The sequence below is a fragment of the Cuculus canorus genome, chromosome 5 (genome assembly GCF_017976375.1).
Source record: "Cuculus canorus isolate bCucCan1 chromosome 5, bCucCan1.pri, whole genome shotgun sequence".
In the NCBI taxonomy this organism is placed as follows: Eukaryota; Metazoa; Chordata; class Aves; order Cuculiformes; family Cuculidae; genus Cuculus; species Cuculus canorus.
In genome coordinates, this window is record NC_071405.1 from 57,722,827 (window position 1) to 57,735,496 (window position 12,670).

General features: G+C 36.7%; 1 protein-coding gene across 24 annotated transcripts in view; it reads right to left on the minus strand.

Annotated features, from left to right (window-relative positions):
- GPHN (gephyrin) overlaps positions 1-12,670 on the minus strand; it is a 289,546-nt gene that overhangs the window by 20,423 nt on the left and 256,453 nt on the right. For all 24 annotated transcript variants that reach the window (XM_054067590.1, XM_054067585.1, XM_054067588.1 and 21 more), the window contains 3 exons: positions 10,676-10,734; positions 10,296-10,449; positions 8,256-8,377 (listed from right to left, as the gene is read on the minus strand). In XM_054067590.1, the coding sequence (XP_053923565.1) occupies positions 8,256-8,377; positions 10,296-10,449; positions 10,676-10,734 (335 nt within the window). The remainder of the gene's footprint in view (positions 1-8,255; positions 8,378-10,295; positions 10,450-10,675; positions 10,735-12,670) is intronic.

The following is a 12,670-nucleotide window of genomic DNA, read 5'->3' on the forward strand; positions in this document are numbered from 1 at the left end:
GCAAAATGAAGTGTTAAACCCCTTGACATTTTGGAAGGAGGACCACAGATAATGAGAAAATATTTACTCATCCTTTCTAGCTTCTTATTCACAAAATGGGTATCAAGGGGTATTAAATGTCACCTTCTTGACTACAAGGGGGAAAGGGCTGTATTTACCCTAATTTTATATCCCCAAAGTCAATAAAGATGCCACTTCACTCATGAGAAGCTTCATACCCAGCCAGCCTGGCCTAAGAGGCAGGATTAGAGAAATGTCCAAAACTGAGAAAGCTACTGCTATCAGGACCTTATTTAAAACAACTAATGCTTTGCTCTTAATTCCTGTTTTATCAAGACAGCATTTCTTTTTACATATAGTTCTTCCAAGTCAGTTTCACTGGGAAGAAATAATTTTTAGATAATGTCTTTTGTAACAGAAATATGAAATAAATAGAAATCTATATTTTTATACTCTTAAATGTAAGACAATTAAATGTATAATGTAAAAAAATCTTCATTTGTCATGAAGATTTACCAACATCTCTTTTAAAAAACCTAAAATAAGGAGTTCAAGATTGAAATGGACTGGGTCATGAATCACCAATAAGCATGTCTTGAACCCCTTCTTCTTTTCAACTGGCTGGACTGTTAACAACAAAGTTAACCTCTCCCCAGTCCCTGTCCCAGGCTCAGCTCATCCTGCACATGGCAGCTGCAGTCTATCACGTCAAAGATCACTTCTGAGGACACACAGATCCTCTCTGACTGAGGAATGTGAGAAGACTTGGACAGTGTGTCTGCGCTATCATCATACTGTTACAAACACACACGGGCACTGCTAATTTGAAATCTAAAATCTTATCATCTTCTAAATCCATGCCTGGTTTCTCCTCGTATGTCATCACAGAAAGGGTCTGTCAGATCAGATGCATACGAATGTTGCTTGGAAGTCATGCAAAAATATTAAAACAATTAATGTTTAGATGTTAATTTCTTTCCGACAGTTTTCCCAAGATAGCATTTTCCTAAAAAAATGGCTCCAGTCCCTCATTTATTCTTCTATTCCTTGCCAGAGAACAAAGTTGGTCAGGAAGTGACAGACAAAAGAATTTCAGATTTCATAAGTGATCGTGGCTTCTCATCATGTTTAGTCATCAACATTACAGAGAGCACTCTCAAACATCGAGAACCTTTTCCAGCAAGTTGCTAAACTCTGAAAGTACTCTCACTTTCACAGTGTTCTTCTTCAAGGCGGTCAGAATGAAACTACAGATGTTTCTAACCAACACAACGAATTCCATAGTGGTAAGGCAATCAAAGGGATCTTGCTGAAATTTCCAGAAAGTTTCATATTCATTTGAGCATCACGTATTAAAGTATCCAAAGCTCTGATTGGTATTCTGTCTTTATAGATCACTAACTACTGCTGTCTTATTTCTGCTGGTACTGATTTTCTGAGTTTGTGCTTCTCCTACATACTGTCCATTAGTAGAACACGAAAATTAATTTACTTCAATTCAGTTCTCTGAAGTAAGAATTACTAGGAGAAATAATTTTGATAATTTTGTCTGATTTCATATTTAATATAGCCTGGGAACCTCCCTGAACTTGCTTCTGTTTGAACTGTGGATCATATTTAAATAAATATGCAGTCTTGCTTTGAAATGAGTATTTATCAAAGCACTTGATATAGTTTCCTAGTGACTATTACTTTCAATGTTAAAATTATGCTTTATTTGCACTCTGAAGTAGTCTGACTTTAATATCTAGCCATTGCAGCTGAAATAGAAACTTTACTCTCAGTTTATTCCCCATGTGGCCCAGTATTATTGGAATGTAATTAAGTCGTGTTGTAAGAATATCTTTGTTGAACTAAAAAGCCTGAGTTCAGATGCCGTTGGAGTGTATGGTCCATCTTTCAACCATTTAAAAAAAAAATAATGCTTCTCCTCTGAATTCTATACAATATACTGTTGTCTTCTTGTCCTGCAAGTACAACGGTATGTTAAAAAATAACCTAATTTTACAGAAAACTTAGCTCTATACACATACCCTAGAACTTGCATTTAGCAGATTCCTTGCTGTGATTCTCTTCTGTTAAATCTTTACTTCTCAGGATATAATACTCCATCTTGTCTATATTACTTACATTCTTTAGTTCTATATACGACTACATAAATTCATGCTTGGCTGTATTAATGGTATTCTAACAACAGGTTTTCTAACGGATTCCTAACACAGCCACCCATCTTCAACATTTGCCACTTCTTTGATCTTTCTGTATCTACTGCCTTTATTAGTTTTAATTATTCTCTTCTAGGGTGGTAAGAGTAAAATTTCAATTCTCAAATAGTTCTCAGTGACTTGGGAACCCTAATTCCTATATATGATCGAGATATTAAGGAGGCTGAAAATCATTTAAGTGAATGATACTTTGGCTCCTAGAGGCTGAAGTTCTCTTGTAAACAGAACGTAAATCTCCAACTACTTTTTAAAAACGTTCTTATGCCTCAACTTAGACTACAGTAGTTTTTTTTTTCCCCTCCAACAAATACAGTTACAGATTCCCTCTGTTTTCAAATATGGGGGATTTTCAGAGTATTCTGTCCACTTTATTTTCTGCTGTTTGGTGTCATGTTCTACAACTGGGCTGTGATTCTATAAATGCTAATTCAGGAAGAATTCCATGCTTGCATTGAGGAGCAATTGAACACGCTGTTATGCATTAGCTTTGCACCTGTCACCTCTACAGCATGAAATTTTATTACCTGTCACACTATGTAGTTTTCTACCGGTACAGAATATCCCCTGAGATTTGCACTGCCCCATTTCATTAGTTCTCTTTTTCACCTCTGTTTTGACTCAGATGTTTCTTTGTGTTTTCTGAGTATGTGCATTAGATGAGATGCCTTGTCACATATGACAACTTATCTGAAGTTTGCCCTAATGATTAACAAGTGTTGTGACAGATATTAAACAGGTCTGTTTCAAAAGGAGAATATTCTTCTTGACATGGCACAATGAAAGAGAGGACCTCCATATCTGAATCACCTTAAAACTGTCAGCCCGTGTCCCTGGATTCGTTAGGACTATGATCACCCTTTATTACACCATCATTCTCTGAGCAGATCTAGAACTGAAATTCCTTCAGCAAAAACTAATACTGTGACATTTGATTTAACGCCTTTTCTCTAACAAGTCTTTTCTTGCAGTCATTTATGAAATGGTACTACTACTATTACAGTTCCTATTCACAGTATATTTGATTGTACCCAAGTTGGATATTAAATTGGTGCAGGGAGAGGCTGGCATTCTGCAACTGCATTCTGCCTGTAATTCATATTTTAATTCATATGATACATGTCAAGTAGATACTGGATGAGAAATTTTGGAGTTAGAGCAGTTTCCGTGCTCACCTCTCTTCACTCCAGATTTTCAGTCTGAATTATAATACCAATAATTACAAGCAATCCACACAAATACAAAGTTTTAAAACTCTTTTTGGACAGCAAATGTAAAATTCAAGCAGACTAAATAACTGAATGAGATTTCAGTATCCCTTCCAAAATATAGAAGGACCAAAGCCTTATTGTAGGGATATTATCGAATATTGCTGTCACAATAGCAAGGGTGATTTTTAATGGGTTTACTTGTCACTTAGAAGCTCTATGTCAAACAATATATCATAAAAGGGAGGTATATAAATGAGAGACTAATAACTTCTAATGTATAAAAGTTCTCATGCTGCTGATTTTATAACTATTCCAATCTTTTTTAAAAGCAAATGAGCATGTAATGTGAATTTCCTAAATTTTTCTTCCAAGGAGGGTGAGATTCTTCCTTTCTCCACTGTGAAATCACAGGCTCATAAACGAAAATGCAGCTGGAAGCAGCTAATGTTACATGTCTCTCTGAACAAAATGATAAGGGAATTGAAAAGTAGTGAAAAGAATGCAGAGGAGGGGAAAATGCACTCACATAAACAAAGCTAAAACCAGGGGAAATTGAATTCACTACATAAGGGATCACAACTCTTTAGCAAGGTTAATAGGAGAGTTTCCTTCTCATAGAAGGAAAATTGATAAAATGGAAAATGGCTTTCTAGAACAGAGTTCCATACTACAGCAAATTTTGTGAGGGCTACTTCACAGCTTTAAATAAATAATGGATACAAAGAACAACACAAATGAAATCATCAGACACAAAACATCCTGATAATTAATCTAAGAGACTTCTACAGATTAGATCAGAGATATAACTCTTGTTTTTCCAAAGAACCAAATAATTTTGTAGACTATAAGCAAAGGAAATCAAATTAAAAGCCTTTTTAACATGGTCTTGTTACATGACACAACACTTAAAAGTAAATTGCAATACCAGTTTTAACTGGTCAGTTGTTTTTGCAATTAGTTAGCAAGTGAGTCTGTGATTCAGTCAAAAGATGTAAGACACAACAGTAAGCACAAGATCAGAAAGGTTCTTCCTTTTTTGGTTTTGCATTTTATTTCTTGTGTTTGGAGTAGTTCTGGGAATGCGGTATCTTCAATTTCTACCCAGAGACGTGTGCTTTTCAAACAGCTTGGTTTTTACGTGCTGAGAACACAAATAGAGAAAATCTTGGCTTCTAGCCAGTCATAACTTCAGCTATACTGATTTTTTTCAGGATTGTTCTATTGTTTGCTTCTAGAATTTTAACTATAGATTTTATCTACATGGTTTGGACTTGCTGGTTTTAATTTTGAGTATCGAGTCCTATATACAGTTTATGAGAACAGAAATAAACAATGACAACTGTAGAAATTGTTAAAATGCTCCAAAAAGAAATATTGGTTTCAATTGAAAATACAAATACAGGCTGAGTGGCCAGTTCAAAATGTAACTTCAGATATGATTACTAAGCAAAGGTATTTTTAAAGTGCTCCTAATTACTCTGTAGCCATCCACAGACATTCCATGTGCTTACCCATCCTTTCACATTCTCTGTTGGAACGCCTTTACATGTATCACAGTCCTGGGCTTTGAAGCAGCTGGACAAGCTATTTTGCTACCAAAACAACTCAGTGATTCATATACTGAAACAAAACATAGGAATACTTACCTCTAAGTCTGTCTTCACAGATACTACTCTAAAACAATTTTCACGCCTGCATATTTGGTCTGTACCTATGACTGACTGAATTTCCATGCTTGTTAAAAAACTCGACCTGTTATAGCAGTAGTAACACTCAGCTGTGCCCTCTATTAGCTGCTCTCTCAAACTCCAGTCAGTGCTTATGGTTTACAGTAGGAGACATTCCCGGTAAAATGCAGTAAAATATACTCAACGTAAAATGTATAAACAAGAATAAATAGTAAAAAAGGATATAAGCCCAAAATGTGAAATGTGAGAGGAAGAAATACATTACAGTGATATCTCCAAAGAAAAAAAACAAGAAATTTTTAATTTTCCCTTCTGAAAAGTATTGTTTGCCAGTATTTTACGACATCTGTATGTACTACAGGCATATCAAATCTTTATCTTTTTCACTATCTAGATAGATATTATACATACAAACTAAGCTGCACGTATCCATGAGCACACACAAACATACATAATCTATGGTTTAACTCCAGTAAACCATATAACAGACACTGAAGGCTTGATCATCTTTTCTATAAACACAATAACTAAAATGTCAGAACTGTACCCCCCATAAGGTCTCTCTGATATGACTCTTGCATTTGTTCGAGTGCCATAGTACTCCCATCAAATCAGTCAAGTTAGTCTGAAAGATACATACTGAAATACCCAAATGGGCAACATTCTTAGCTGTATTATGTAGTGATAATAATACCATACTTATTATCAAACTAATTTACACATTCAGATTTTCCTTTTGACTGAAACAGAACTGCAGATGCATTTTGTTGCAAATGGCATTGGGCATGTGAGTGTGAGAAGAACGACAGAAGACTGGATATCAGGTGGGGAGGATTCTTGTCTAAGTCAACAATACCAAATTATTCTTTCAAAATTTTCCACAGAGTACAAAATCACTCCACAATTGGAGGCTCATTATTTCTATTCTGAGCTGAAGTAACTGCCTCTACAGAAATGACTCCTGAGCACGGAACTGGAAGTTTAAAAAGAACTCTTAATACCTTTGCCAGGGTAATACTATCTCAAGACATAGAGAACATTTTAATAGGGAGGATTCAAAAGCATCTATCTCTCTCAAAAGTGAAAGCAAAGCTGCAGACACTTGCCTGCCTTTCACTGATATATATGTTTGCTGTCTGGTTTTCAGCTAGCATCCAACAAGTGAAAAAGCATCACAAAACCTACTTGTAAAACATACAGAAAAGTAAAATGTAGAAAAGTAACAAACTCTCCTGGGCTTTAAATCTCACTGAAACTGTTTGCTATTTATTACTGAGAGCTTTCAGGATTAATTATCTTCACAGACATTCCATGCCTAAGAGGTTACAGAAAAAATTCCTTAAGGCAATGGAGTACATAGCTACAGTTTTGCACAGTGACCTTAAGTTAAACTCTCCATTTGACGATGCTGACTTTACAACAAATTTGAGACTATACGTATTTGGTTAGGACAAGAAGGCAATAAAGAACAAGCAAGATTTATGTCCCTATTTTGCCAGAGGAGGTACCAGAAAGATGTTCAGGTAAAAGTATCTTTTTCACCCGAGTAACCTAATGTTAATGACAGTATGTAAGTTGGTATTGGCAATAATGTTGATGAGAATAGCAGTAACTTCCAGTGGTGTAGGAGCCAAAAAGTTCCACCTGCAACATTTTGTTGGAGAAAAACCCTGCCAACCTTTCTTTTATGCCGGGATGACTCTCAAGAGCTGATTGTAATTAACCTTTTTGTGGCTGTTTTCTTTTTTCTCAGATACATACATCTAGAACCTGAGCTCTGGATATCATAGTTTTATTTGAGAACTTCACTACCTGTGCTTTAAAGTATAAAAAGGTCCTTATAATATAGAAAACACTCTAGAGATCCAGAACATTTAGGACACCATATCTGTTTGTTGGAAATCTGAAACTGGAAGCACTCACGAGCAGAAGGTTTTTGATATTTACTGCTATTTGGAACAGCAATGGAATTTTGCCAGGCCAGAGAAGTAAAAAAGGAAGCCTGGATGCAGTGAGAGTATCCAGAGCCATTTGCTTTCCCAAAGATAACAAAAACTGCTGTGGTTTCCGTCACACTCCCTGTATGAATACTTTAAATAGAACTGCACTTCCCCGAGCCACCATTCGTAAGGGTTTACATACTGTAAACCCTGCAGTGCTAAAATTCACTATTTCCTCCTTCCCCCCCTTTTCTTTCTTCCTTATGATCTGGCCTCACTGTTACCTATCTACAAGGAATACCCTTTTTCTCAAACAGGTGAAGGTGAATCTGAATAACTCCCTGTCAAACCAATCCTGACAGTTGGTTTGATACTCAAAATGAGAAACATGAAAGCCTATTCAAAGCATTTGGGGCTCAAAAAACTGAGGAAATACATTATACTGAGAAACTCAAACCATGGATGACAGACATTGCGCAGTTTTGCAAAGGACAAAAGACTTAACACTTCAATCACTTATCCAAGAGCTCTCAGGGAGACATATGACTTCCCTACCACCGGGAAACAAGGAGCAATCACCGTCAGATGAACGGAAAGACTGATCACAGAGTACTACTCTGTGGCAATCAAAGTAGAGAGACCAATAAAGAGATTTTTTTTTTTATTCTTTAAAATTCTTTGACATATGTCTTGAAATGTTGAGCAATATGTTGAGCAGCGGGACCTTCCCCAAAAGACAGTTACTCAGGATTTGACAAAATTTTACACTCTAAATTAATTTTGGTATAGAAGATAAACTCTGAGAGAAACTTTCCTCCTCCCTTTACTGAGTCAGAAAAAAGTATAGTTTCTGTAGAATTATCTCATCTTACAAGTATTAAATATGGTGCTTGTGATGATACTGTAGGAATAAATTAAATTTGCAGCAGTAATAAATGTTTCAGCAAACAGAAGGCAAAACAAGATAAACATCATCCAATAAAAATTTTATCAAATGATTCCTTTTAATATTAGAACAGACTTATTTATTTCTCTAATGAAAAGGGTAAAATATTTTCTCCAAGATGTGCCCTGTCACAACACTGTGACACTTGCAGTGAGTGACATTTTCTCTGGTATTTCTTCTTTCCATGGATGACATACAGTGCATCACATGAATATGAGGTGACATCTTTACTAACATGTGGTACTTACTTATCTCCCACAATTCCCAAGTTGATTGTTGGATAGCCATGTTCTTGGATTGTAGCTAGGAGGGTCGAACGATTACTGTCCCGAATCTTTCCTGGCAAGAGGTCATCTTCAGGATTCAGTAGCTACAAAACCAGAAACACTCTCAGTCAGTCTCCTTGCAATACTGTGCCTTTACAGAACAGAAATTTCTTCTTCAGACTGGACAGGATATTCTTAAGACACCTATCAAAATACATCTTTAAAATGATTTAGCGAATTTAGTGAACATACGTAATGTGCTTGTTTAGTCCAATCCTCCATGTTGCTTAGTTTGTTTCTATTGGTTCGTGTCTGCAAAAACTTCTTTCTCGTTATAAGTACCTATTACTCTCAAACACTAGAAATCAAACCATAAACTTCAGGTTTCTGAGTTATTGCTTCTATTTAAATGACTTTAAGGGAACCTCATTGATGTTGTTAACCAGATTTAAAGGTATTAAAAGAAATTTTGAAGTTAACCGCCTACTTACCAATAAAGAGGTTTTTAAAATACAACAATCTGTATTGCAATAATAGACAGAAGCTTAAAGCTTGGTTCTTATATTATTTACTGTTTTGCATGAAAAGCTTTCTCTCAAGAAAGCATCACAGCAATTGCCTTATGTGTGTTGCATATTTTGAAAGTTAAAACTACAAAACATATATATGTAACAATAAGAATAATGTATCTGTCAAAATTACAGCCATAGTGTTAGGTAGTAAGGAAAGAATAATCAAAAGTGGAGCATGGCTAAGTTTTGGTGTTTTGGCGAGTAGCTCTGTTTCTGTAAAGATTTCTACAGAATGATTAAGAAAGCCACTGTGCAGGATCTTTTTAACACATGATACAAAAGAGAGTGCCCATGTCAGTAAAGGACCATTTAATGACATGCAAGGACATTCAGTCACACAGAAGACATTATGCAGAAAAACACCGCCTGTAATCCTTGCAGCTCTTTAGATTTGCTCTTTGGTTACTGGTATGTTTCCTGCACAACAGACCCTGTCTACGTTTTGAAATCTGGCAAGATTCTGTCCCAGCAAGGCTGGCCTCAGCCACACACAGTGCCCAGTGGTCACAGAATAACCACGGGGTTTATGGAAGTTGTAAGGGCACAATTCAACATATTAAAAGTTGTAAAAATCCTCTGAAGTTCCACATACCCAAGCGGTTTGAGAAGATACCTATTTGGTTTATGTTTGTGCCGAGACTTCAGAAAGTTTGTTTCAAAAGACAGTCATAATTATACATCAAACTTCATGCTGTCTTTAAACTTCAAACAGACTTTATCTCAACCTACAAGTTCTTTTGCTTTTGCTCTTCCTATTCTCCCTCTGTCCCACTGCGAGAGGGAATGAGTGAACAGCTAGGTGGGTGCTTAGTTGCTGGCCAGGGTCAACACACAACATATGTAAAACTAGTAAATTAGGTAAACTTGAACTTGTTTTTTCTGATGTAATTAAGGCAAAGCAATTAGGAAGCTGGTCTGGAGTTCTACTGACAGGAGACTGCCTGGATTGCAATATGTGCTACTAATAAAACAAAATATTAAGGCACAATACTCCAGCAAGGCATATGATGGTTCTATTCGGTGTTCAAAGACAGGTTATCTGCCATTTCCACTATAGCTACAGAGAAGTGCTGCTCAAAAGAAATTACTCTTACAGTCATGACTGGCAACACGAATTACAGCCCCAACTACCCCACAGGTCCTCCCCTTGCTGGCAGGAGGAAAGCAGCTGGCACACGGTTGCATACATTACCAAAATTTTGGCAAAGGCAGTATGTCAGACTTGTGAGAGAGCCCTCGGGGGAGAAAACACAAGCAAGCAACTTGATTCCAAGTTGATCACTTCAATCAAAAATGTTAAAAAAAATGTTAATACTTCAAGTCAGCATGAGTTGCAGCTCAAAAAGTAAGTCTACTTGGGAATAGCGTGGAAGTCACTATCTAAAACACAATACCTGTCCCGAAGCAGATATAGTAATTCACACCTTCCCTTTAAACATAATTTTCTTACCTCATTCCCTGTTGACATGACTGCAACCACTGGAAACTTGTTAACTTCTACTTCGGTTACTCCAACAGTTGCTAAGAGACCAATCTCGGATGGACCCATGTGGGTTCCTTTAGCGAGCACACATTCACCTCTTTTAATGTCATGTCCTATAGGTCTGAAAATCATAACACAGAGAAAAAAACAAAAGAAAACCAGAATGAGATTAAAAGTATCTTTCCTTGATTGGTCTTGCTCCAGGTAGAGAGTGTTCAGGGGTGCTCATTAGTCAGATTGTCAAAATGTCAGTACTACTTAAGGTCAAACAATGACTATAAGAATCACCAACCATTCTATTTCTTATAGAGATATTTTACTGTTTATAAAGTAGGCTGTTTACAGACCTGATATCTTGGCCTGGTCGAGCCTGCACCAAGATTCGAACTTCTAGTTCTTCAGTGCCCTATAAAACCAAGAAGATCAAATATGGTCAGTTGGGCTATTCAAAAAAGATTATTCATTTTAATTTCTCACAAGTCTACACAGCTTACAGCACTCATTACACTGAGATCTTATGGTTTAAACACTGTCATTGTCCTCTTGATCTGTGAGCCAAGATTGTAATGCAATGTGTGCTAAAACTGAACAGCTTTATAAGACAGTCTCTCATTGATGAGCTCACCAGGGAAGGACCAGCACTGAATACACAGAATCATAGAATGGTTCAGGTTGGAAGGAGCCTTAAAGCCCATCCAGTTCCATGCCTCCTGCCATGAGCAGGGACACCTTCCACTAGACCAGGTTTCTCAAAGCCTCATCCAACCTGGCCTTGAGCACCTCCAGGGATGGGGCATCCATGAATTCTCTGGGCAACCTGTGCCAGTGCTTCAGCGCCCTCACAGTAAAATCTTCCTTCCTAAAGCCTAATCTAAATCTCCCCTCTTTCAGCTTAAATCCATTATCCCTCCTATCACTACAGTCCTTGATAAACAACCCCTTCCCATCTTTCCTGTAGGCCCCTTTTAAGCATTGGAAGGCTGCTATAAAGTCTCCCTGGACACAGTATAACATAGTTTTACCTTCTTTTTTTTATGATCCCCGTGTTTCTATATCATTGTCTGTTGACCTGGTATACCAAGTGGATTTTCTCTACTACTCTCAGTCAATTTGACCTGCTCAAACAATTCCAAAGATGGCATATCACAAAATATCTGACAGACAATATGCCACTACATCCATGGGAAGAAGCTACACGCTCTGTTTCAGGATTTTCTTGTAGATGTAGTGGAAACTCCTACTTGAGAGCTTTGTACAAATCAGAAGGAGGCTTATTCATCACTCTTATTCATTGTGAAGAAGAGACAGTGGCCAAAAAAGTCTGATGCCTATTTTAATATTTGTGTTTACTTCTTCAGAATGTCAGTGTTTTGGTGATTCATTCAATAAATGGCACATGCCCTGCAAGTGAATTGATGACATATGTATTATGTCATATTATGTATTATGTCAGCTTTGAGATAGTGCCAGCCTGTCAGTTGCACTAAATCTACACTTAGAGTGAAACAGATTTTGGGTTTACGTTACTAGGTAGTACTTCACACTTTAAGTACTTCAAAGTTCTAAATCTGGCAAATGTTACAAAACAAACAAGGCAAGTAATTGTCATTTGGAATTTTTACAGGATGATAATATTGTATAGGACACTGAGACTCACCTCTTTTCTTAGAGGTGATATAGACTGCTATTTCTCAGTTCAAACTAAATGCTTTAAGCTAAAGGCCCCAGAGATAAAGATAATGAATGTGTTGCTACATTTATGATTCTGTTTACCTAGTGTGCAAATGGATATATTTAAACCCCTGAAAACCAGGAAATGAAGAATAAAACCATCAGAGTTAATTTTTTACTTTATCACAGTATTTTCAAAATATGCTGTAAATTCAAATTCTCTTTCTTTTATCCCTGCTCCTCTAGTACAAGAAAAGAGACTGTTTTGTCTGCTACTGACAAATGGATGTGCTGGTGCCTAGAATGTCTTTTTATGTCCCTAATCACCATCTGAACCAGTAAAAGACACTTTAGGCTTGTGATGAAAATCTATGGCAACAGTTAGTATAAGAATTATTTTACTTCTATGATGCTCTGGAGGTGATTGGTCACTCATGAAGATTTGAATTTTCCTTATTTTTGATAACGTATAAAGATATCTAGGAAGTTTCTAGGGAATCAAGAGAAGTGCCAATGATACATTGAGTAACAGAAAAGGTCCTGTTAGGACTCCTGGATTAGGGGAAACAAGAAAAGAAAAGCCTTTTGGTGAATTTACTAATCCCAGGTTTGAAAAAACACTATGGAAATTGTGACTGTGGACAACAGGACGATGTGTGGAGATTGTTATT